This window comes from Pseudocercospora fijiensis, assembly GCF_000340215.1.
Source record: "Pseudocercospora fijiensis CIRAD86 unplaced genomic scaffold MYCFIscaffold_9, whole genome shotgun sequence".
Taxonomy (NCBI): Eukaryota; Fungi; Ascomycota; class Dothideomycetes; order Mycosphaerellales; family Mycosphaerellaceae; genus Pseudocercospora; species Pseudocercospora fijiensis.
In genome coordinates, this window is record NW_006921540.1 from 3,834,697 (window position 1) to 3,859,823 (window position 25,127).

The following is a 25,127-nucleotide window of genomic DNA, read 5'->3' on the forward strand; positions in this document are numbered from 1 at the left end:
GCGCGAGATAGATGCGGCTAGTACTGAGGATTGGTTGGTGTGGGTTGGTGGCAGTTGTGTGTTTCGTGATTATTAGAGAGCGTGGGATTCGTGATCGGTTTTTTGTGTCTACTAGTTGAATAATGTTCAGGACAGCTTGGCTCGGTCTCGGCGGCGATGAGCCGATGAACCTTGTCTGTGCGTAAACTCTAAGTATCTTCGAAGCGCACCTCCCATCCCATCCTATCAAACACACACTATAGCTGTGATCAATCAACATGTGCAAATACTGCTTCCTTGGAAAAGAGTGCATTGATGCTCTGATCCGCAGAGTCGGGCCAAAGGTTCAGGCGAGGTCTATGTAAGGCTTGACCATCAGAGATGCTTGAGCTGGGCTAGTTCTAATGAGTGGATAGGAGTGTGGCGTATAAGCCGGCTGTACGGACTGCGAGACCTGCGACGAATGCGATGAGGGAATATATGACTGGTGTGCGGATGATGGGGAAGTTGGTGGTATGAGTTGCAAGATTTGGGGAGAAGGCGGGAGATGGAGGCGAGTGGTGACAAAGACTTTCGTGAAGAGGATTGAAGAGCTCGGATGCTGGGATACAAAGTCACTGCGAGGGAATGCTGCGAAGTGTGGAGTTCAGAGCTGACTCGACATATATCCTCGAACGTTGCTCGACAGAATGGAAATTGTTCGTCCTCGTGCTCGAGTGGTATGAGGCAGGCATACGTACTTCCCCATCCAAAGCACAAGCGTCAAGATTACACTCGATATCTACGCATCCTTACTTTCAGCCGCATCTCCGACAGTACTTGCTAAAGTCGACAATATCATCCCTGTAGCACGAGTCGAGGGAGACATGGTGGCCATTCGTCGATGATGTTCAGTAGATATCCCACAGTGATACTTTCCCATCTTTGCTTCCGGCTGCTAGCCAGTGCGTCGTCCTCGCATTGTATTCACGCTGCTGTGCAATGGTCATGTCCGAGATTTCTTGGTCGTCCTTCTGACGCATACCAAGCGTTGCGGATTCAGCAGCCGACTTGGCGACTTTTGCAAAAGATATCGCGTAGCATCCCTCTTTGTGCCACTTCAAGACCGCAAGCTCCTTCATAGTTCGTACCGAGTAGACTCTGATGCGCGAATCCCATCCGGCCGTGGCAAAAATCTTTCCGTCATTGCGGACTGTAAGGCCTTGTTGTCCTGCGTGCTTGGTTTGGACGGTCTTGGCTGGAAGATTCTCGTCTCCATCGTTCAGAGGGTGACGACCAATGATGGCATCGGCTGAAGACGTGAAGAAGCACTTGTGATCCAGGGCAATATCCAGAGAAAGGACGGGTTGAGTATGCCCCTTTCGCATATACGTGAGCTGCCACTGCCTTCTCCCATCTTGCTGACTCCATACGCAAGCATGTCCAGATTCGTAACCACCAAGAATCAACAATTGCTTGGACTCGGGGTGGAAAGCTAGGTCGATGCTCATAACCATGCCTGTGCTCTCATCCTTTGGGTTCGGAATCGTGGCGAGTCGGTCTTCGTCTGGAAGAGATGTGACGTTGATATGACCATCTTCAACGCCCGGTGTACCAATGAAGATTCCGTGTGAAGGCAGATGCGCACTGGCTGGCATGGCATGGCACATGGCAAATGAGCAGAAATTCAGCGCATTCACCTGCAAGGTGTGAAGCAACCATGGATCCTTGCGGTCGGAGTTGGAGTCCTCGATAGGCAGAATTTTGGAGAAACTTGGTTCGTCCGTTTCACGCAGCTGCCATACTCGGAGCTTATTGTCACGGCCATGCGTGATGATTTTGTCATGTTCCCAACCACGCAGACCGAGAATGGCATTCGAATGTGCTTTCCAGACGGCAGTTGCTCGTTTGGTCGATGTACTCCACAGCACTACCCAGCCATCTGCGTCTCCAGTCAGAAGCCGCGTATTGTCGCGTAGAAAATTCACAGCATGCACTTGCGCCGAGTGGCCTCTCAAGATATACGCAGGCTGTGCTGGCGGATTCTGTGAGCTCTGGACGAGATTCTGTGCCGCCATTTCATCGCAGCGTTCTGGCGCGAACCTCGGAATGGCAAGTCATGAACGGGCTTGATGGGTCCAGCATGGGTGACGCTGACGTGCCGTGTGCCATTCGCGTCATATCATGTTGGTGTCTGTGGATGAGTTTGCTTCGAAGTGGAAGTGGAGGTCTAGATAGGTTTAGAATCCGAGAGCGAGAGATGCCAAGACCTTTCGTAAGTTGTGCCTGAGGAACATACTCCTGCTGTTTGCTCCTCTCTACTCGCGGAACTCCTTCACTCCTCATCAACAGCAGCCACGTGACGCATCATGCGGTCCAATACAAAGACCATCTTCTATCGCTCGCGCTCTGCAGGACAAGTCCGAAGGACCACATGCAGGTCGAGGCATTTGGAACATGCTCGTCAAAAGTCAGCAAAGTCGCCTCTTCTCCGGCTACCACATGAGCTTCGCAGCGCCATCTGGGAGCTAGCCTTGACGCCCGAAAGCGAGAAGGTCTGCGAATTCGTCAAAGTCAAGCCGCCTGCTGTTGCTCTGGTCTGTCGGCAAATGTTCCATGAAGCCATCCCCATCTTTTTTGCCACCAGAACATGGTCTTTCGATGTAGCCGCCGAGCTGTGTCCCAGCAAGCACGATCCGCTTGCTTTTGACCTTTTTGACCCCTCCGTACCAATGCTCACTTTTACCATGCTGCCGAACTTTCCATTCACCTACGAAGATGATGCCTTCACTCCGTATCCAGAGCCTGGCGCCATGGAGAACACTCTACTCGAGCATCGTGTCGGCAAACTGCCGGAAATGAATTCTCAAGAACGTCCAGAGGAATCTTTCACGAGGCTCAAATTGTCATCTTTGCGCCATTCCGTGAACGACTTGCAAGCCAGCGAAATGCAAACCGTCTTCAGATCTGGTGCATGGACTGCTCCGGCCTTCTTCCAGAAGAACGAACCAAAGCAACCCCAGGACCCTCTCGCCTATGATCCGTTTCCCTTCTTGTCCGAACCATGCTCTAAGTGCACAGACTTCCCGCTGGACAAAATGCCCTGGGCGGTGTGGTCATGGATCCGCTATGCCGAGCATCTGATACAACTCCGAAATATCAGGCTCAACGTACACCTGGATAGGCATGTCTACGGCCATCACAAACGCTGGGATGCGGGCGTGACCGTCATTGGCGGCCCTGAACCGAAGACTGCCAAATCGCGATGCCGGGTCGACTGGTTAGCACATTCTCACTACAAGAAAAAGAAGAAGCAGAGTTTGTCCAATCTAAAGGAGAACCTGCTCATGAAGGAAATGCAATATCTTCTTACGGCAACGGTCACCTTGATCGCACAGCGGCGTGACTTTCGCGGATTCACCTTGGCCGAGATCGAGATTCTGTCATCGGTGTTTCTCTTCGAGAAGTGGAAGTGCGAAAGCGACTCATGCTATCACTGCCATGGGTTCGGAGATCCATTCTGGAACATCGACCTGCCACCACCTCCACCTATCCCGGTTGTGAACGCTGATGACAGCGATGACACACCTGCCGCTGGAGCTGACGAAAATCACGATGGTCCGGACGAGCAGCAGCAGACTGCAGTTGCAAGTGAAGATGAAGATGCATAATCAAGCATCATGCAGACTTAAGCAGGAGCGAAATCAATATCCGAAGTGACAATGGAAGATGCTATTTCGTTTCGACCCACTTCGTTGAGCAGCCAGAAAGCATGGATTGGTAATCCGGGACAACATCTTGCCATGCGTGAGTTTACGAGGCGTACTCATTTCAGGTCAATGCTGGAAAAACGCTCGGCGATTCTGTTGCAGCCATAAAGACCGAGTTGAGAGCAACGTCGAATCCTTCGTTCTGCATAAGATTTTTCGGCGATCTCGGCGAAATCTGGACTCCGTTGGCCACTTTTGCTATAGCTTGGGATCCTTCATATTCTATCAGGTATAGGCGGTGACCGAGAGTGTGCTATAAGAGAAGGAACTAGCTAGTAAAAGAGTGGCCAGGTACTCTACACGTGACGCCGGCTTTTCGGAAGCTCGAAATAGCGAAGGTTGTCAGCACAGACAAGCAAGCTCTCAGATATCGCGTGAGCGTCACCATGTGTCGACAGCAATCGTACGAAAAAAAGAATCCCCGAGATGACAAAAAGCCATGTCCTTGATCTACAGAGTACAAAACTCTTGCCTAATCCTCGCCCGTAGATTTCCCAAGCCCTCATATCTAATCTTTCCTTGCTAGACACAACTACAACTCACAACCATGGCTCCCAAAATCGCAATCGTCTTCTACTCAATCTGGGGCAACATCCAAGACCTCGCCTTGGCCGAAGCCCAAGGCATCGAAGAAGCCGGCGGCACAGCAGACCTCTACCGCATCCCCGAAACCCTCCCCCAAGAAATCTTGGAAAAAATGTCTCCTGCACCACCACACCCTGCCGTAAAAGAATTACCTTCCCCTACCACTCTCGAAACCTACGACGGAATCCTCTTCGGGATCCCGACGCGTTACGGAAATATGCCCGCGCAGTGGAAAACGTGGTGGGATGCGACTGGCTCGCAATGGCAGAATGGGAAGTATTTTGAGAAGTATGTTGGAGTGTTTGTTTCTACGGGTGGGGCCGGGGGTGGACAGGAGAGTACGGTACGGTTCATCCTACCAACATATCCCCTTTTTTTTTGCTTCTTCTGATTAACGTGTTTTATTTTTCCCAGGCTCTGGCTATGATGTCTACTTTCGCCCACCACGGCATGATTTATAAGCCTTTGGGTAGTAAAACTACGTTTCCTCAACAGACGAATCTTGATGAGGTGAGAGGCGGGTCGAGTTGGGGCGCGGGCACTTTTGCGGGGCATGCGGGTGTGAGACGGCCGACGGAGTTGGAGTTGTCGATGGCGAGGCAGCAGGGGAGGGATTTTTTTAGGCATTTGGAGAGGGTGAGGTTTGAGTGAAGGGGTGGATAGGCAGAGGAGATGGGCCGGGGGGGGGAGGCATGGGGATTTTTGGAGATGAGGATGTTCTCGTCCGTCAGTGTCGAAGATTTATTGGAAAGGTTGTCTGGGTTGGGGTGGGGTGTCTCGTTCTGTTATAACAATTATCATCCATCACTCGGTCTGGACAGGTCGAATTGATCATCTCTCTCACCAGCGCCAAAGCTCTGCCTCCTCGTACCATTTGAGGTAAGAGTACCAGTAATTGTTACTGGAGCTGATAGTAGTAGTTCAACAACAATATCTCATTCCAAGTTCGAGATCGATCCTTGCCATTTATCCTATAGCCACCAAGATCTAGCCCGGTTGACGTGCTGGGAGACGAAAGCGTTGGGCGGCGGGCGAGTATTGAGTGAGTTGGTCTTAGGACGGAGAGGCTGGAACGGCTTCACGGACGACGAGAGAGTCCTAGTGGATGTTAGGTGTAGATACTTACGTCTATGGGGATCGGGCCAGAGCCGACTTCGAGAGCGACGATGGTGTTCTTGATCTTTATTAACAGAGATTGTTGAAGGGGCGTAATAGCTAGGGGGAAGGACGTTGAATCAGTTGATCGATAAGGATGAGATACATGTAACTAATAATAGTGGCGGTGATGCTTCTTTGCGAAGAGCGATAAATATTTCACTTACACTCTTGCTCAGTCTCACAGTGTTCTTCTTCTTGCTGTCGATGTTTACGGATAGATGAGGTGGGAGCAACGAGTTGACTCTCGGTGCTATGACCCAGGACATGCAGCAGTAAACGACGTCTCTTGATGGTTGCCTACCAAGTCTTGGTACTTTGCTCGTATCCTAGGAATATGTGATTCGTTAAGGACGACGGCGAGGTATTAATGATCTGTATTCGACGGGGCCCGTTTCATATACCCTCACACGTGTTGTTCATAGCAACCAAAACATTTCAAGAAAACGCTTGATCTCTAGCCTCGTTGTAAATGGGAACGGAGTCTTCCCTTCCGACATAGGTGCATGTTCGAGGTCACGACTTTCGATCTCTGAACTTAAGAATGTGTTCGACGTAGAGTGACGCGGCATGTAGGTCCCGTTCTGCATCCTGAATCTCAAGTCTCCATCTTGTTTGCATCATATTCATCATCTTACTGGCATATGTTCTTGCTCCGAGGCATGGCCTCGGGTCTTCTTACTCCAGTCACATGCGCCACGACGTACGTAAAACCTAGCCGGTGGTCGTGACGTGTGACAGATTTCCACTTCCGGATGAACTTTCGTACCTGGTTCGGCCTTAAAATTTTGGTGCTCTATAATGTTCGCAGTCACACGGCTCATGTTGCTGTTGTCGCCTTGATCCGTGTGTTCTTGAGCTGCAGCTAGATTCTCGTCATGACTTAGCCTCTCAAGGAGATGAAGCGGAATGGTGTTTGGGCTCGCATATCACAAAGGCACTTTGTCTTGGCACAAGCGTAATATACTTACCAAACTTGGCTGGCCAGTGGAGTAGTGGACTGTCATGAGCCTTTCGAGTGAATGAATTGCCCAAGTCAGGTCTGCATATTGACCAGTCTTGTGCCAGCTGCCTCCAATAGCTATAGTGTCGCGCCAATTCAGACGATCTTGCTCAGGTCCTTAGTATTGCAGGTCGCTGCTTCTACCTCCAATGGCCAATCTTGGACCTTGCTTGAATCCATCATATGTGATACCCAGGAAGACTTTTAGTCGGTGTTCCTCACCTGTACCCAAAATATGCTCTTGTTTCTTGGTTTTGTCCTTTTTTCGTAACCTGGGCCCCGTAAGAAAGGCAGTCAGACTCTGTCCGGTCTTCCGTTGCTGCTGCACACCCCCGATGATGCGCTGCGTGTCTTCGTTTCCGCGTGTCCCGAAAGCTGGAGAGACCACCTTGCTTCTCGACCACTAGCCTTCCGCCAAAAGTCGAAATGGGTTACCATCATCTGGAATGTTTTCTCGTATGGTCCTGTATGCCACGAAAAAAGAAATGCTCGTTCGGCTAGTCTAGCTATGCGTAGCAACGAGGGCGACCAAGTCCGAAGGTGAAATCCGCTCATGGCGTCTGGCTCTTCTTGACTTCTTAAAGTCGAGTCGCTGAAAGACTCTACAGCTTTAGAGGTCTGGTAGGTATCTTAGAAGAGAACCGAAATGCCTTGCGATGGCATACACCAATATTGCTTGGCCAAAAGGTCGAGGCGATCAGTCATCGGTGTCCTCTCCATCAGTACTGATCTCAGAATTGTCTGATGTCTCGCTGTCTGACACCTCGTCATTCGACTCAACGTCGTCTTCGCTATCATCTTCTTCGCTGAACCCCTCCGCTTCATCGGTCCATTCATTTTCGTTCGAATCATCGTCGTCGGCCCCATCATCAAATCCAGAATCAGAATCAGAATCAGAATCGGATTCAGGTTCCACTGTCTGTGGTGGAACCAGTCCTTCGTTGGGCATAGTTTGCACCAATGCATGCAGGCGACTTGCAATGGAAGGCCCCACAATACGAAAGCGAATGCATTGTCTGAGGCGGTGACCAGATACGTCTCGGGTTACCATATCTAGTAGCCAAGGCTGAGTTCCGTCTTTGTATGGTCTGTACGACTCCACGGAGCGTTTATATTCCATGTTGTAGCTGCCGGGCCCACATCGGAAAGTGACTTCAAGGCATCTCAAGTCGTTGCCGTTATACTTGCTCATCCCTATCAATATGCCCTTCAACAAGCTGAAGTGCGACTGCGAGTGAACAAGTAACTTTGAAAGTGTTGGTGGAAGTATGCTGTTCAAGTCGATCGCTTCCCACAGCCGCATCCGATCTGCGGAAGTATCACTTTCGTTCTCGCAAACGCCTAGAATATGATCATCGTCGACAGTCAGGTCGCGCAGGACCAAACAGGACTTCAGAATGGATATCTGTGAGACCATTTCCGGCTTGATAAGCCTCTGTACACGTGCTGCACTTACACCATTGGTTAAAGCACAGTATTCGAGTGTGTTAATGTGGCGCTCCAAAGCACGTGCCAGCTCTGGGCTGCCAAAATCAACGATTTGGAGCTGAGTGTTGTCGGATATTGAAAAGTCCGCCGTATCAACGTCCAGTCGCTTCAAAGACCGACAACAGCCCATCAGCGTCACCAAAGAAGCATTGGCAATACTGGTACGCTGTAGAACTAGGCTTTGAAGATTCGACAGCTGCTTCTGCTGTGTGATGTTCGCCCCTTGATATCGTACGGCAAGGCCACAGCACGTCAGCTCGCTGAGCGATGGCAAATTCGAAAAGAGACATAGTGCCTCGGACGAGATTTCCGACGCCCAGTGGCCTGCTTGAAGAGTGACTGTACGTAAGTTTCCAAAGGCATTCTCGGGAAGCACGGACAGTCGAGTGGCGGACAAGATATCTTCCAAGAATAAACCGGAAGAAGGACAACGCTGACAGGACTCATACCAGCTGATACGTTCGTGGCAATAGGTATAAGTAAGCGTCTGCATCTCCGTCGCGAGACTCAGCAAGAGCATCAGCTGTGCATTGTGACAGCCTTTAGCCAAAGCCTGCAACAGGCTCCAATACCAGCTCGAAGTTTTGAACACGTCCAGCGCAGGTCCGAATGATGCCATTTGCTCGGGCGTCGGCGATTTCCTTGCACATTCTTCGTCGAACTCCATCAAAAGTGACCTAATATGTCTTCCCAGACTTGGTCTTGTGGTCACCGTCCAGAGCAGCTTCTTGAGCGCCTTCTTAGGAAGCGGGATCGGGAAGTCAGCGTACAGAGCAGGCTCAGTAGCCTGGCGCAGTCGTTTCGAGGTTCTGGACACTTTGCTCAGTGTCCAGACGCGATCCCACCATTTCAGTTTCTCGCCGTCATCATTTGCCCAGGCAATGTGAGAGAGGATGTGGTCGAACAGCTCGACCGGGAGGCGCTCCAAGTGCGAGGTGACACGCCCCGAGACTGCGCCAGTGCCTCCGAAAGCCAGAGTGTTGGTGCTCTCGGCCATTTCGAGACGTCTGCAAGCTGTTCGAGAGTTCACAAATCACAAACAGGACAAACAGGGATGGAAATGGAGAAGGAACTTCCCAAGCGAGCGAGAGAGACATCAGCTAGCGGCGGCTCCAACCGGGCCAATGAAATGCGCTGTAATCAAACTGTAACTTTCTCACCAACGGAACTCCCCAGCAGCGACGACAGCACACATCACCTCCTCATCCACCCGAGACTTCATCAGCATGTTCGCCTCTTCCTGAACTTGCCCCAGCACTTCTCCCCTCACAGCACGACAGCAGATCCCACCAAGTCATCTGCACATCACCCCCGGATAGACTGCAGTCAGATCAATGGCATATGACCCCAAAACCCAAGATCTCCAAGGCCATCGACATGCCTCAGGGCCGATATCTCGCGCCCATGCTTTCACAAGAAAGCGTGATTGGACACAGACAACCAGAAACGGAAGCCACGCAGACCAATCGGAACCGGAAATCGACCCCACGATGCGATCGTTGTGGTCACCACACCACGACATCCATCAACCGCCAGTCTGCGCGACAGCTCTTTCGTCATGGCCATTGACTGACTCCCTCATTTCGCCGAGTATGCATTGTATGGGTATGTAAGTAAGTACTTCTACACCATCTCCATCTCTTCTCCTTCATTTCATCCTCTCCTCCTCAATCTCGATCTCGATCTCCCCGACCTTGCAAGACCCACCAAGCTAGCAATACCGAAAGCGCGATCATCATTCTATACCATCATCGCGTGGTGGTCTTCACGAATCGAAACACACAGAAACAGAAAGCGGCCGCTCCACCACGCACACCATGAACACCATCTCCCTCGTCCTCAACGGCAAGACTGCCTCTTACATCCATTCCCTCCCGGAAAAACAACGAAGCAGTATAACAACCACCACAATCCACCACTCGTCACCACGACCACGACCTCAATTCTCCTCCACCCCACCATTCCCAGCCATGTCCAGTCCCTCGCGCCCACACTCCCGAAAATCAAGTTACAGTCCCGGCTGGTACACACCCAACGAATACAATTTCACACTCGAAGATTTTGCGCAAAAACTTAATACAAGGAGTAAGAAATTTGAAGTTTGGGTGGGAAGGTGTGCGCAGAACGTTGTGATGGCGCTTTTCAGTCCGACGCCGATGGTGTTGTTTTTGTTTAATCCGGTGGCGTTGATACTTTGGGTGATGGTGGGGTGGTGGTGGTGGTGGTGGTTTGCGGGGTGAGAAGGGGAAGGGAAGGACAGGGGATGGGAGGACTGGATTCAGCATCTACACAAGATACCCGAGCTGCATCCCCGCCCCGAGACCTTCACGACGCTCTCTCTGTCTCTCACCTCGAGGAGAAAAACATCGCATTCCCATTCCCATCCTTCCTCACCCCCTTCTTATACTCCTCCTCCTTCTCCGCATCGAATTCCTGCCAACTACTCATGGGATAAATATGTTTGCTCCTCTCATACCACCTCCGATCCACGACTTTCGTGTCGTTGGGATCATCCCCGAAACCTTCGAGCTCGGAATCAGGAGGTCCGGAGTGTTGGGCCGCTTGCAGTTTTCTCTGAGCCGCAGTTTGGAGATGCGAAGGCTCGTCTTCCGGTACAGGGGTGGATTCCTCCGAAAATTTGTGTAAGAGATGGGCAGGCGTTGCGGGGGTAGGGTCGGCGGAGAAGGCGAAGAGTTGGCCGTGGTAGCCGTGGGTTTTGTTGAGGAGGAAGTAGTGGAAATCGTAATGCTGTGAATAAAGGCAGTCAGTATGGGGATAGACATAGAGCTCATGAATGTATGACTTACGTGTGGAATGATTATATCTCCTCGCACGATCATAAGATCATCGACACTGATCCGTGCCCAATCCCTTCTCCCTCTATCCCCTCTCCCCAGCTCCGCACCCAATTTCCGCGCTCTTTCGAGAAACAGCCAAATCTTATCACCTTTTTTCAACCGCACTTTTCCTCCAGGCACGTTCCTACCATCGTAGAATGCAAAAGGTAAAACAAACTCCGTCGCGCGCACGGCTTCTTGGATCCGAACGTACTCTTTCCGTAACGCGTCTTTGAGTTGAGCTTCTTTCAGCATCGCAGACTTCGTCATAGCTCTAGGTTGCAATCCGACCGAAGAATTCGGACGTAGAGATTTCTTCTTGAACGGCGCAGGCGAAGCGGCGTCTTCAGATTCTGTCGCAGGAGCAGACGCGTTGGTATCTTCATCATCTTCATCATCCCCTCCGAATGATAATCCGCCTTTCTTCAACCCGCCTTTCTTCCTCTTCTTGAATTCTGCTTTTGGCGTGGATTCACTGCACTTGGGCCGTCAGTATCCCGCTCTCCCTTTCATATATCCTGTTTGTTCTTACCGTCCATCTGGCGTCGGTGCGCCGCTTTCGAAGGCTTCGGCGCGTCGCTTTCGAAATGCATCGAGTGTTTGCAAGCCGACGGTATCTGCTTTTAGCTTGTCTTCGGCGCTGACGGCTTGGGTCGTGAAGCGTGAGTTTGGCGTTGAGCTGCCAGAGTTGGGTGTGTCGGCCATGTTGTTGTGATGTGGTTGTGAGTGTGGGTGCAAAAACGAAGGAGTTGTCGCAAGTGGCTGAAAGTGGATAGTTCAGGCTGGAAATGAGTTCTTAGGGTTAGGGTTACAAAGTTCCCGTTATCAACGGCAAGGAAGAAATCCATACGCGAAAGCAGTCCTTTTTCTATGAACGCGACTAGCTCCTACGATAGTATAAGTCGAGCGTGAACTATCCTACGCACATTCGCCAATTGCCTGGGCTCTGAGACACCGCATTACTTCTACTGGTTAGCGACCCATCCAGCTTCTTTCTTCTCATATATCTCGCAGTCTACCCAGCCGGCCTCAGCTTCGTCGGCAGGGGACATACACGATGCTAGTGAGAGTGTCTCACTCCTGCTTGGCGATCCAACCAACACTGAATAACAGTGCTCATTGCACGGTGTGACACTCAGCCTCTCTTTCTGCTTCGCGCTTTTCATCCTTGCCAATTCCCTGGACACCCTTAATGACCTCCTCGCTTGCCTGCCCCGGACCCAGCGGCGGTTCAGGCGGCAAACCAAAAGCCAAAGGCATTGCAACGGAGTGGCGAAGATTTGCTCCTGAAGTCTGAAAGCGTGAGATCCAAGTGATTGCTGCGCCGACGACAGCTGGGTGATAATACTTTTCTGGCGGGGTGCGGCCGTCAGCACTCTGATTGTGCGCTCGAATGTACGTAATGACTTCCTCGAAGAGAAACTGGTGATGTAGTGCCCAGTGCCTCGCGCCTGGCAAGTGTGAGAGTGGCTCATAGTCGACGATCTCCTTTAGAGCTTTGTTGACGAGTTCTTGAAGGTCATCGCGTAGGCGGCGGATTTGCTTTGCGCGGTGCTCATCGTGAAGCACGCAAGTCAATTCTTGGGCTGTTTGGAGGAAGCTATCGGCTTCCTCTAGAGAGACTTGGAACGGATGGGCAAGCAAGTTCCTCATACCCACCATGCTCAAGATCGCCCTGTTTACCACATCGGGAGGCATGTCGCAGACGTTGTTGTAGACGTTCGGCAGGCGATTGCGAGCGAAAATCCCAAAATCTCCGTTGAGTTTGTCGGCCATTTCTCTCGACCCGAAGCGAACTTGCCAAGGACCGTATCGAAAGTGCTTCCTTTGGAATTCCGGCCAGTAAGTATGAAAGGCATGCCAAGTACTATCTCGAGCGAGTCGATGTGCTGCATGCAGTAGCTTGAGTACTTTGTCGAATCGTACGTAAGCCCGGCCGTGTGGAGTGTCGTACAACTCTGAAGCAGCGAGCTTCGTTCTATCGCAGAGATCGTTGCTGGGATCCAGCTTGTTTCCGGCACATGGGATGTTGAAGTGGATGCAAACTATGCAATCACATAACGGTGGCCGTCGAGCCATCGCCGCTGCCTCCACAAAGGCATTCAGACTGGTCGCATCGCGGACCGCTTCCTAGATCCGCTTCTTCTGTATATGATTCAGGCAAGGTTTCTTCGAGGTCACTCAAGGAGTCTGAGAGGTTCTTCCCGTCGATGACGTTTGTATCGTCCTTATTCATGCACCATGTCTCAAACTCATCTTTGACTCGACGAGCCAGCGACTTTTTTGTTGCTGTGCTTGGTGCTATTTGCTTATCGACTCGACGGCTCTCGGATAACTTGGTCGGTCGCAAGTAATTCTTCGACTCGATGTGCGCGGGATGTTTTGATGAAAGTGTATACTCCGTGGAGCGACCGAGGTGTTCCAAGTAGAGATCTCTATGCTCGTCGCGCTCTACTTTGAGCTGCTCCACTTGCTTGCGGAGGTCCTTATTCTCCTCTTGGAGTTCACGTTCAGCGTCGCTAGGGATGTAACGGCCGACCTTCATGATGACTGTATATAGCGAAACGTATAGATTTGAACGTCGAATGTATGTCGAAGTTAGAGGGATGAAAGAACCGGTAAAGAACTTTGAAGTATAAGAAGCGGGTGTAGACAGCACGAAAGTGAGCGCACAGCGCTAGCGAAAGCTTATTTCTGCGCATATGAATGTCAGCATGAGTGAATGAGTCGAGCGCCAGGTGATCCTATAGCGACAATATCATACTTTTTGATCTCCGCTTGAGGATGCCCATATGGTAGCAATCCAAGAACCTCGTTGCAGTCTCGCCGTTATGACAGCGCCAGAGAGTCACGATCTTCATCGCGTTCGCGAGTATAGTAATGGTAACTTGTTATGTTTAGTCGAAGTAGGGAACAAGTGGTCGCGTTCAGCCTGCATCGAATTGGGCACGAATGCAAAGCTTTGTAGAAGTCTGTTGACGTCAACAAGGCTTGTGTCCAAGCAATGACCAAAGTGACCTTCTGAGATGCATGTCTCATACCACCCCTTGTCTCGCCTCTCATTCAAACCCTGCGTCAAGCTGTTCTAACGTGACATTCTGGATGATCTCACCAACCCTGCCAACGTCAAGACCGAGGACGCTATCCATGCCCGGTCAGCCTTTCTTCTCCAGTCTAGATTGATGGCTCAACCATTAAAGCTAGAAGCAAATCTTGCATAGCAGAAGCAGTGTCGTATTCAAATAGTGAAGAAGGCGTACCTCCGGTCTCAAAATCCCTAGAGCATGCCAAAGACTATTGGCAGATCTGAGCCATGGAATTGCTCCCATCTATGGCAAGGGACTGTTGCCAGAGTAGATATATCGATAAGTCTTGAGGCGTGCCTGCTGTCGCAACGTGGTAGTCTGAGCTATCGGGCAATGGAAGTAGAGGTCTCCAAGCTGCTTCGAGACTTCGATTAAAGAACGCACAGAAGAACATCAGTGTTGGCCGATGGATCATGTTTGCATACCTCGCGTGCTCTGCTCAGCTCTTGGTATCATCCTTTAACTGGGTCATCACACTGCTGTGTGTAGGCTCGCGAGTTTCCCGAGACCACGCGAGTGCAGTGATGTGCCATCGTGGTTGAAAAGAGGAGAAGACTTCTCCAGGAAAGATGTCGAGAGCCAAGAAATCTGAGCTGAGCCTTCCTTGCTCGGTCCGGGCACTGTCCTGCTCCTTTTTGCAGGGGAAGTCGACGATGAATCTGAACATTATGTTCCCCGAATCATAGGGACAATCATGCTCCGCCAAGCTTGCTGCCGCAGATAGCACTGTATGGTTTGGAAAAGGTTCTGAAAAGCGTGAAAGTGGTCGGATCGGATACCACTACCCGACCCTTTGGTACCGGCTCGGCTACCGAGGTGGGACATCGGTAAGACCAATGCCGAATGGATTTAACGATGATGAGTGCGTCACCACTTCAGCTCAGCCAGCGACCACAGTCAGCAGTGAAGAAGACTGACACTCATTCTCATTCTCTCCCACCAACCGAAGTCCTCGTAGTTTACCCCAAGGCACCTTCCAAGACCCTCTACGTGAGGATCATTCACTTCTTCAGCCCCGCCGCGGCAGTGGAACTCTAAATCTCCAGAGCCGCATCCGCATCCAGGGTCCCCTCCACTCCGCCAAGACCAGCATGAGCGCAACCGCAACTCCATCATCTGAATCTCAAACTTCTCCGATCCTCACACAACCACGCTCGCTCTTCCAGACATGTTGCACGGCCCTCTCTCATAGCAACAGCCTCACCAACCGCCTTCCACCGTCCTTTTCGTCGAGTTCATGGGTGATGCACGGAACTGCTGTCGGAGATGAGACGAAGACGTCAGCGAACACATCTCACGCCAATGGAGCCGCGATAGAAGATGCAAAGAATCTGAGTGAGCAGTGTGCGAGGGTTCACAAAAAGGTCTATGACTTCTTGAACCAGACCCCAAGAAGCGAACGAGTGGAAAATGTCCAGCGCATGACGAGGGAGAGTTTGCGTGTGATTGCGGAGGCCTTGAAGAGGTATTCGTGAGTAAAACCCACATCCACATCCACGCCCAACTCCAAACCCAACCTCACACTGACATTGTATCATCTATTAGTCTCTCCGAACTCTCCCTCTCCTACAACGGCGGAAAAGACTGTCTAGTCCTCCTAATCCTCTACCTGGCCGCGCTCCACACCCACTCAACAACAACCTCCACCCCTCTCCCACCCACCCTCCGATCCGTCTACATCGTCTCCCCAAACCCCTTCTCCGCCGTAACAACCTTCGTCACAACCTCCTCCCAACACTACCACCTCTCCCTAACTCAATACCACAAACCCATGCTCGAAGCCTTCAGCGCCTACTTATCCGACTTCCCATCCATAAAAGCCATATTCGTCGGCACACGACGCACAGATCCGCATGGAAAAAATTTAAAAACTTTCGACATGACGGATAAAAATTGGCCGAGATTTATGCGCATACATCCCGTGATTGATTGGCATTATGCAGAGATTTGGGGGTTTATAAGGGAGTTGGGGGTCGAGTATTGTGAGTTGTATGATTTGGGGTATACGAGTTTGGGAGGGACGGATGATACGCATCCGAATCCTGCGTTGAATAGAGGGGAGGGAGAGGGGTATAGGCCGGCTTATGAGCTTGTTGAGGATGAGGAGGAGAGGTTGGGGAGGGATCGATAATAGGATGGAATGTGAATTGTAAAGGATCTAGACATCTATACTTTTTTTCGGGCAGAATTTATTTGGAGAATTGTAGAAAAGTAAAGGATGCCGGCATCGGATAAGGTAGATCGTTCATCATCATATTCACACGCATATACAACTGCATCTCCCTTGTCTCTCTCTCTCTCTCTCTCCCCCTGTTCCTACATCAACAAACCTGTCTCGAAAATTTCCATTTGCAACTCCTCCCTTCACATCGCCTGCCCGTACCCAAATCAAAATCTTTTTCCTTTTCACCCTTGAGCATTCCTCTTCGCCGCCTCCTCCGAAGCCTTCTCATAAGAAAGCCTCGACAAATAAAACCCTTCCAAAGCAAAAACAATCCCCAAACCCAAAGCCGGACCGGCCCAAAGTCCAATTAAGTCCCAATGAAGTCCGAAACCTAACCCGAAAGACATAGGGAGAGCGATCTTAAGAAATCGAGAGTCACGTCAGCGAGATTCCAAAGACAACGGAGAAGAAGAGGAGCGCGGCGTTATCCTCACTTCTTTCGTTCATTCGGGACCTACTCACCGCATAATAAGCAAAAAGATTCACATATCCGCCAAGTTCTTGTTTTCCGAGACCACGGAGGAGACCGTTACATTGCGCGGCCAAGGAGTCGAATAATTGGAGAGTAGCGACGACGGGTAAAGAGGCTGCTGCTAGAGATATGACCTCGGCTTCTCCGGTGTATAATTTTGGAATGTGATCTTTTAAAGAACTCAGGAGAGTGAGATTGAAAACTCCCAAGAATATGCCCAAGATGAAGGTGACTTTGGTAGTGACTTTTGCTGCGTCTGGCAAGCCGGCGCCGGTCAAGTTTGCGACTCGTGTGGAGGCTGCGACGCTGAGGGGGAAGGGGAGTTGGTATGCGAGGAGGGAGACGGATTGGAGGATGGAGTTTGCGGCGAGAGCGGTGGAGGAGATGCGGGCTGAGGCTAGGGTTAGGATTTCGAAGGCGAGGAATTCGGCTAGGACCATTACGAGGCCTGGGAGGGCGAGGCGGACCATTGGGCCCCAGTTTACGAAGGCTTTGCGGGTGAAGCCGGGCCAGCATTCCATTCCTACGAAGAAGCGGACGTAGAGGAGGAGGAGCATTGGCATGAGGGTTTCGGTGATTACGATTGCGATTGGACAGCCGATGAAACCCCAGCCGAATTTCCAGACGAAGAGCCAGTGCATGAGGATGTTTAGAGGTGCGGCGATGAGGAGGACGTAAAGATTTGCGGTGAATTGGCCTTGGGCTTGGACGTAACGTTTTGCGGATTCGAAGCATGCGTAGCCTGGAGCACCGATGATGAGGATCTTGAGGTATTGGCCGGCGAGTTCTGCGATTTCTTTCTCGGGAACGATGGCGTATAGGATCTGTGTTCCTGCGAGCCAGATGATCGCGATTGGAATGGTGATTACCCAGAGGAAGACTACCATGCGCTGGAGTTGGAGACCGACGAGTTTCTTCTTTCCTGATCCGTAGGCTTGCGCGCAGAGTGTGTCGAGAGAAGTGGCGAGACCGTGGTAGACTGAATAGCCGGTAATGTTTGCAGTCATGGAGCCGAGAGATACAGCTCCAAGCTCGTTCTTACCGATATGGCCCACTGTGAAGACCGAGGTCAGGGTCAAGCTGGTCTGCAAAAGGAAGGTCACGATCAGGGGTGCTGAATATCGGATCAAGGTCTTCGATTCACGCTGCCAGGTCGTTTGAATCTTGCCGGACATGACTGCTTCCTCCCATTTCTTAGCGATGTTCTCAGGCGTGTCTTCACCGCCATAGGGAAGATGACTCCTGTCATCTCCAAGAAGGGCAGTTGTTTCGCCGGCGGGTGATTGATCTGCGGCACCATCTTCTTCTACTGCTACAGCTTGGCTCTTCCTGCGGAGAGTCGAGCTGACCATTCTCCTCAACGAAGCTCCCATGCCCGTATCGCTGGCGCCACTTTCTCTTCGTCTCGGATGCTTAGGTGGAATGATATTGTTATCTCTCAGCAAACTCCTCTCCTCGCTGATTGCCGCTTCCCACTCCTGATCTGCAGGTACGACAGCTTCCGGTTGTAGAGCGCCCAAGAATGGCCTCGGAGTGCCCACGACATGTGAAGGTCTTCGGTAGTATCCAGCCATGGAGTGCTGTCCCAGGATTGGCATATCCTGTGTACCCACCCTGGACAATGGCGCGCCATTAATTATTGGCGTTTCCAAATCATCTTCGTCGTCAAAATCTGAATCTTCCGCGTCTCTTGCCACAGACTCTTCTGCCAGAGCCGCCATGTATTCGCCATGTTGCGATCGATAGCTTGCGCCAAAGCTTCGGCTCGTACGTGATGTTGCAGGTGATCCGCTACGATTTCGGTCGGGAATTGCTTTCGACATTGTGTCGGAGATGTATGCTGACTGTGAATACGCGGTGTGGAAGTCTGCTGCTTCACGCTCTTCCGGAGCACGAATGTGCCTATGCCTTCCAGGAATCGCGGTCGTTACGTCGGTATGAGTGCAAGAGATTCGTATGACCGTACGAGGTGTGCTGAAGTCCTAGATGGCTTTGATCGAAACCAGTCCCGCACACCATGGAACGCGCGGTGTGCGTGAGGGAGCTCCAATGCCTTGGAGTACGCTGTACGTAATGTAATGCTTGCTGTTCAAAAAACCTGCTTGGTAGTGATGCTGATGCTGCAAAGAATAGTGAAAGAAACAATGGGTACGACTGTTTACCTTGCTGCCACCACTCGCTAGTTCCAACGTGCGTCGATCTTGACTCGCGCTGTTCTATCTATGCATTGGAGCTTGTCGCTTATATGGAAGCTGCATGCCCTTACGCCCTTTCGCGGTGTTGCGGTGTAGGCGGACAGTGCCGAGAAATGTTCGGAATCCGATACAGTATCAATTCAATGAGGAAGTCCTTTCCGGCACATCCATGATGCGGAGTTCACCTATCTCGAGACCAGACTAGAGATGGGATTGTTTGGGATTTGGTATTCGTCCATTGCCTATATTATTTTCGTCTGTTGCCACAGGTCATGCTTCCGGTTTCTATTAGGGGGGGGGGGGGGGGGGGGGGGCCGCCTTAACCCTCTCGCTATATGAAACGCTATATTAATACGGCTTCCGCTCCTTAGTATCGGACCCTAACGTATATAGTAATAATTATAGCTAGGTAGGAGGGTATTCTCGAGCCCGCTAGTTACGTAGATATTAATATAAACCCGTAGACCTTAATTAATAATTAGACTATATTCTAGTACTAGTTGCCTAAGCCTATAGAATAATACTATCGCAGATATAAGCGAAGCTCTTACTACGGTATAAACTAACTTCTATACTACTATTACTATTAGTACTATTACTAGGCAAATGCCTATTAATAAGATAGTAGTAGAGCGGCTCTAAATATAGTCGGCTAAGTCGCTACTAGCGGACCTACTAGCGGCGCGAGTCTTAGCGGTAGTTATTAAGTACTATAGAACTAGATAGGTTACTTAAAATTAGTATTACTTAGCTAGCTATATTATAGCTAGCGGTATATATAAAGCCCCTTAAAGTGCTATAGCTACGCCGGCTTGTTAAATACTAGCTAGATTATTACTAGAAAGCTAGTATCGCTTAGTAGGTATATAGACTCGAGGTTGTTATATAGAAGCTCTCGCTCTACTATAGCTACGGCTACGGCTACGAGTCGATTAAGAAGCCGTATTATTAGGATTGTTATATTTAAATTAAATAAAGCTAGAAGGGTCTCGTATATTTATACGCTTAGTACGGCCGCTATTACTACGGCCGCTATTATTACTATAAGCTCTACGATTATTAGGTATTATAGTAAAGTCTTAGGTCTATATAATCTCTATAATACGAGCTAGTAGTACTACGGACTTATCGATATACTAGTACCTATCGAAGTCTAAAAGACTCTAGTAGAAGAAGCTAGTTCCTATAATCTTATCGATTATAGTATATTTATAGATAATCCCCTAATAGTACTTATATCGGCCTATATACTAAGACCGCGGCTTATTAGGCTTCTTAGTACTAGGCTCTTTAATCTTATCGAGTATATACTATTTATTACGATATAACACTATTGCATATACGATAGTAGGCAGCGGTTACTATCGACCGCTACGGTCGCTATTGCTACTAATAGTAGGACTATTATATAGATAGCTTGCCTCGTAGCACCTTAGAGAATATATTAACTTTTATACCGCATAACCGTTACAATACCTTCGTACTATAACCGTATGCCTAGCAACTTAGTAGCTTCGCTTAATACTTAGTTAGCTTCTATACTAACTACTAGTCCTCTACCCGAATCGACCCTAGTCGTTACGGCTACGACGAGAATCGACGCGATTAGCTACGGGTCCTACCGATCTTCCGCTAATCGCTACGATTTAACTCCTACCCGTTACGACGGTACCTATTCGATTTACTACCCTTCCGTACTATACCCTACCGACGCGCGAGCGCCTTATTAGCGATCCTATTAGTACCCCGAGGAGATAGTAGTAGTAGTTTCTACCTTTAGTAGCAATTGCCTACTATACCTAGGTCTAGGGGTAGCCGCTTTCCCTAGGAGGACCTGCCCGATAAGCTACGCTCCTCCGCCTTTAGTCGGTTCTCCGTTATTGTCCTCCGTTTAGAGACTATCTCGCCTCTACCCTCTTACTAATAGTTTACCCGCTTACCGTAGCTCCTTCGGACTCGCTTCTAACTCCGGTAGAAGCCTCGAAATTAGCTAAGCTAGCGGTTTAACCGCTACCCTAGTACTATAATCTCGGATTACTAGATATAGAGCCCTATATCCTACGCATCTATTCCTATATTTAGAACTACGTCGATTATAGCGAGAACTTCGCGACCTAGCTTAGGGCAAAGTACGGCCGAATCGACTTGCTTACCTTATACGTTCTATATTATTACCTGCTCGTAGGAAATCCGCCGCCTCTATAGGCTAAAATCGAGGAACTCTACCTAGACGCCCTTAATAGTTACAACTTCCTAGGATAGTAGATAGTAGATAAAGGAATTCTAACTAAATCGGTTAAGGAGCTTAAAGCCGCGCTCCTAATAGTACGCGATTTACGCTATTACCGTTAATTCTATCTAGAGATCTATCTACTACCTATAGTAGAGTAGCGCCTACTAGCCCGACCGCCTTAAGTTCTACCGCGGCCTACGGTTTCGCCTATTACTACGGTAGAAACAACCGTACCGTAGGAAAAGCGTCTAGGTTCGCCTAATAGCTCGCTTAAATCGGTTTTCTTACGGAGGCTACTTAAGCTATAATACCCGGCGGACGAGAATCCTTAGAAGCTAAGGGGGCCTCTACCTAAGACTTCCCCTAAGGAACCGTTAACCGGGCCTTCTAATCTATCGACGTCGCCGTTCTAGGATATTAGTCGCGGCTAATTGCCTCTAATAAACGACGGCCTTGCCGACCCGTAGGCTAACGAGCCGCGTAGTCGTTTCTAATATTGTATCCTAGCAGATACCTTATAGACAACCGAGGAGATCGATAGGGCGAATATCGCTATATAATAAAACCGTTAGCGTCGTAATTATCTTCGCGAATTAGCTAGACGGAGAGGAGTCTATCTTAACGAAGTCGTATTAGACTTTCTAATAGAATAGGCGATTTTACCGCTATCGGCGACGCGTAAGCTAAGTCCGCCCTAGCCGAATCCGGGTTAATACGATTACTAGTAGAGGGTAGACGTATATATAAATACCTATAGGTATAGCTACTTACGTCGGGGCGGGTTTGCGCTAGGCGATCTACCTAGCAATCCGCCCGATAATCCTCCTAGCAACCTACCCGGAAATCCTCCTAACGATCCTCTACTACTACTACCTAGTAACTTTAATCTAAGTAATTCCTCTCGTAAGCCGACGTAGGGTTAGCCTTTACCCTTTCTGCTATTAGACTTATAGAGTCTACTATAGGAAGGCAAGAAGTAACGCCGGAAATACCGTCGGTATAGGGATAATCTAAGTAAGGATAGATTTTTATCTAATAGTAAGGATTCGGACGACTCCGATTAATCCTCGTTAGATAACGACAGTTCCTTAGATACTAGTTATTATAGACACGCCCGCCGTCGTAGATACTATTAGCATTATCAGGACTACGTCGCGGAAGCGCTAGTTTCTAAAGCGAGTTATATCTAGGGGTACTACGCCTACCTCTAGCGGCTATAGTTCGATCTAGCGTATCTTAGGTTCTTCGATCCTCTACTTAGCGTTACGGATTATAGCGAGGGAGACTACGCCTTAGTTAGGAACAAGATAATATACCGTTCGGTATATACTTTTATCGAAGCGGCTAAGGATTATGCTTATATCGTAAGGCGAGAGACAGTTCGTTTTAACTTCTCCCTTTGCTTTCGAGGGGTAGCGCTTAGCTAGTATTATAGTTACCTTTCTAGCCGTAACCGAGTAAAGCTCCGCGGCGGATACGGTCTAAAGCGCTAGGAACGTTATCTTAGCAAGAAATAGAAGGTCCCTTCGATAAAGGCGATAGATCTCCTCGATAAGCAACGCTACGACCGGTAGGATATCGCTTTAGGGCGTTTAGTAACGGACTTTATTATTAAGACGGTACGACTCGCTAAGAATACCGGCGTACGGAAATCGAACCGGCTCTTAGAAGCTTACTATCGAATAGACCCGCGCCTTTAATTAAATATAGACGAGCTAAATTGTCGTATAAAGGTCGATAAGTAGATTACGTACTACGAGAAGTAGGCATTAATCTAGGAGTATATACTTTCGTCCTCGTCTAATCGTCGCTAAAACGCTACGACTAGGAATAATAGCCGCGCTAGTAAGGCTACCTAGTAGAACCGATATAAAGGGAACGCCTCTTATACTCTAGCGAGCTTCGCTCTAGTAAGAGTATCCCCTAACTATCGGAACCGCGATATCGACCGACCGAACCTACTACGCCTTACTAACGCCTATTAGCAGAATCGCCTACCTAACGCCCCTTAGTAGAATCGCCTACCGCTAGTAGGAAATAGTAAAAGACCGTCGAAGGGTAGTAGCCCTACCTTCCTTCTAAAAGACCTAAAGCGAGTCGATTCGCGCCTATTTAATCGATAGAATAGAAAGCGTAATAATCGAGCTCGTAAGTAGGCTAACTTTGCCGATAATAGTAAGAAAGTAGGCGATACTATAAATAATACTAACTAAGCCGACGATAGCTATTAGGAGGATAGTTAGGAGGATAATAGAAGAACCGACGCGGATAATTATAGCTATTTTAGTAACGCTAGAGGAGACGCCGACTACTTTACCGACCTATACGACTCTAATCCGGGCTTAGAAGCTTACTTTGCGGGCGTAGGCGACCGCTCGCTATTAGCGTTAAACTCGGTACTATAGGCTAAAGCGTCCCTACTAGCGGCGATCTAACTATTTATCTCTACGAAGTACGCTTATAAGGTCTATAGGCGGCGATTTAAGTTAGGTAACCTTCTATACTAGTATGTTTATAAGGAGTATATAGGGGCGACGACGCCTTCTACTATTATCGAACGCGTATCGGCAAACTTAGAAGTAATTTAGTCGAAGGCGCCTCCGTTAGCTTAGTAAGGTTACGTATTCCGGAATTAGTAATATATAACTTTCCCTCTTCGGTTATTACTATCTAGTATATCTATATAGGTCTGCCTAGATACTAGCTATACGCTTACTATTACGGAAAAAGACTTCGTTTTAAGCTATTGCCCGGACGTAGAGGTACGTAAGCTACGCGAACCGATTAAAATCGGCGGTATTGCCGGCGCATATCGCTCCGAGGAATACGTCGTATTAGATATATTTATCCTAGTAGCGAAGACGGACGGTATAGTCTCTCTAGTACGAATAACTCGCGAGGTTTACCTAGTTCCTAAACTAAAGGCAAAAATCCTAGTCGGTATAGATACGATTACTCTAGAGGGAATAAAGATCGATATTCCTATATAGACGGTTACCGTAGCTAGTTAGGATAACGCCCGCTTTAAAGTAGCCGTTAAGCGCAAGAAAGGGAAGTCGGTTTAGCGTCTTATAAGGCTAGCAGAGGACGTAACCTTAGCGCCGCGTACGGTCGCCCTCGCGCTAGTTAAGTATAGCAGTAACCTCCTTAAGAGCCGGGATTTTATTCTTAACGCCGGTTTCTTAGTCTAGCTAACTAGCAATATATAGGGATTGTCGTTACAAGCTCCGCCGTTAGTAACGGCGTATAATTAGGTCGTAGACGCTAATTTTTCTTATATATATATTTGTAACGATACGACGACTCTAGTAACGATTCGAGCTAGATAGCTACTCGGATTATTAAGTAATAGGACTATTGCTAGGGCCTACTATATCGACGTAGCCGACTACGGACTAGCGGGATTAAGTCCTAACGCTTTTACGGCTACGCGGGATATGCTAAATACATAGCGGGAATACTAGTACGCGTTAGGCGTAACGATCTATAGTAACGATAACTAGGTAGACTAAATCGCTATAGCAGTCGAGCGGTACCTAGAGCTTTTTACGGATTGCTAAATAGTAGTCGATATTCCCGAGCACGATTATATGCCTATCCTAACCGTACTAAATTACCTAGATCTATTGCCGCCCTCCCGCATAATTAACCTAAGTAAGAGGGATCGTAAAGTAGTAAACAAGATATATAACGACCTATACCGCTAGGGGAAGATATAGTATATAACCGAGCCTACGCCCTTCGGCTTTCTCGTGTTTATCGTATAGAAGCGCGTTACTAACGGTAAAGGCAGTATAATTAACAAGCTATAGGCAGTAAAGGACGGAAACTAATACTACTACTACCACTTGTAGCAATAGTATAGGTTACCGAGGGTAACATAACCTATAGCAATATAGGCAGCTATATTTAGCAAGATAGGATAACGAGACTGTCGCTTAGGCTAATAACTAGAGCCCTACAATATAGGCATTGTAGAAGTGTGACATAAACAATGTGCTATACGAGGTTAATAATCTATCTACAATGCAGAAGGAGGCCTCTTATATAGGCTCAAAACTAGCCTATAGGTATAGAGCCGGTTACTAGCTAATAGCAGTAGTCGATATCCGCGCCTTAAA

At 49.1% G+C, this 25,127-nt stretch overlaps 9 protein-coding genes across 9 annotated transcripts; 4 read left to right on the plus strand and 5 right to left on the minus strand.

Annotated features, from left to right (window-relative positions):
• Positions 1–869: 869 nt before the first annotated feature.
• Positions 870–2,036, minus strand: MYCFIDRAFT_43661 (uncharacterized protein; the record flags this gene model as incomplete). Its single annotated transcript, XM_007932361.1, has 1 exon — positions 870–2,036. One exon carries the CDS (start codon positions 2,034–2,036, stop codon positions 870–872), a length of 1,167 nt encoding a protein of 388 aa, XP_007930552.1.
• A 291-nt stretch (positions 2,037–2,327) lies between these two features.
• On the plus strand, positions 2,328–3,629 carry MYCFIDRAFT_199996 (uncharacterized protein; the record flags this gene model as incomplete). The annotated part of the gene is made up of 1 exon (XM_007932962.1): positions 2,328–3,629. The coding sequence occupies one exon, from the start codon at positions 2,328–2,330 to the stop codon at positions 3,627–3,629; it is 1,302 nt and encodes a 433-aa protein (XP_007931153.1).
• Positions 3,630–4,275: 646 nt separating this feature from the next.
• Positions 4,276–4,964, plus strand: MYCFIDRAFT_65308 (uncharacterized protein; the record flags this gene model as incomplete). The annotated part of the gene is made up of 2 exons (XM_007932442.1): positions 4,276–4,656; positions 4,728–4,964. The coding sequence occupies 2 exons, from the start codon at positions 4,276–4,278 to the stop codon at positions 4,962–4,964; spliced, it is 618 nt and encodes a 205-aa protein (XP_007930633.1).
• A 584-nt stretch (positions 4,965–5,548) lies between these two features.
• On the minus strand, positions 5,549–8,956 carry MYCFIDRAFT_178991 (uncharacterized protein; the record flags this gene model as incomplete). The annotated part of the gene is made up of 11 exons (XM_007932963.1): positions 5,549–5,797; positions 5,855–5,873; positions 5,904–5,958; positions 5,989–6,005; positions 6,034–6,121; positions 6,151–6,389; positions 6,423–6,588; positions 6,616–6,846; positions 6,876–7,089; positions 7,114–7,201; positions 7,233–8,956. 11 exons carry the CDS (start codon positions 8,954–8,956, stop codon positions 5,549–5,551), a joined length of 3,090 nt encoding a protein of 1,029 aa, XP_007931154.1.
• Positions 8,957–9,013: 57 nt separating this feature from the next.
• On the plus strand, positions 9,014–10,805 carry MYCFIDRAFT_209093 (uncharacterized protein; the record flags this gene model as incomplete). Its single annotated transcript, XM_007932964.1, has 6 exons — positions 9,014–9,252; positions 9,279–9,381; positions 9,413–9,514; positions 9,551–9,717; positions 9,755–10,044; positions 10,073–10,805. The coding sequence occupies 6 exons, from the start codon at positions 9,014–9,016 to the stop codon at positions 10,090–10,092; spliced, it is 921 nt and encodes a 306-aa protein (XP_007931155.1). The 3' UTR covers positions 10,093–10,805.
• Positions 10,023–11,501, minus strand: MYCFIDRAFT_157600 (uncharacterized protein; the record flags this gene model as incomplete). The annotated part of the gene is made up of 3 exons (XM_007932965.1): positions 10,023–10,707; positions 10,767–11,271; positions 11,329–11,501. 3 exons carry the CDS (start codon positions 11,499–11,501, stop codon positions 10,306–10,308), a joined length of 1,080 nt encoding a protein of 359 aa, XP_007931156.1. The 3' UTR covers positions 10,023–10,305.
• A 411-nt stretch (positions 11,502–11,912) lies between these two features.
• MYCFIDRAFT_83750 (uncharacterized protein) lies at positions 11,913–13,341 on the minus strand (the record flags this gene model as incomplete). The annotated part of the gene is made up of 2 exons (XM_007932966.1): positions 11,913–12,841; positions 12,921–13,341. 2 exons carry the CDS (start codon positions 13,339–13,341, stop codon positions 11,913–11,915), a joined length of 1,350 nt encoding a protein of 449 aa, XP_007931157.1.
• Positions 13,342–15,045: 1,704 nt separating this feature from the next.
• On the plus strand, positions 15,046–16,107 carry MYCFIDRAFT_53605 (uncharacterized protein). The gene is made up of 2 exons (XM_007932392.1): positions 15,046–15,353; positions 15,428–16,107. Exons 1-2 carry the CDS (start codon positions 15,127–15,129, stop codon positions 16,011–16,013), a joined length of 813 nt encoding a protein of 270 aa, XP_007930583.1. The 5' UTR covers positions 15,046–15,126; the 3' UTR covers positions 16,014–16,107.
• A 181-nt stretch (positions 16,108–16,288) lies between these two features.
• On the minus strand, positions 16,289–18,176 carry MYCFIDRAFT_144069 (uncharacterized protein; the record flags this gene model as incomplete). The annotated part of the gene is made up of 2 exons (XM_007932967.1): positions 16,289–16,465; positions 16,569–18,176. The coding sequence occupies 2 exons, from the start codon at positions 18,174–18,176 to the stop codon at positions 16,289–16,291; spliced, it is 1,785 nt and encodes a 594-aa protein (XP_007931158.1).
• Between the last annotated feature and the right edge of the window lie 6,951 nt (positions 18,177–25,127).

Coding starts and splice junctions, on each gene's coding strand:
- MYCFIDRAFT_53605 (XM_007932392.1), top strand. CDS start 15,127: ATGCACGGAACTGCTGTCGGAGATGAGACGAAGACGTCAGCGAACACA. Junction 15,354..15,427: donor GAGGCCTTGAAGAGGTATTC/GTGAGTAAAACC, acceptor ATCATCTATTAG/TCTCTCCGAACTCTCCCTCT.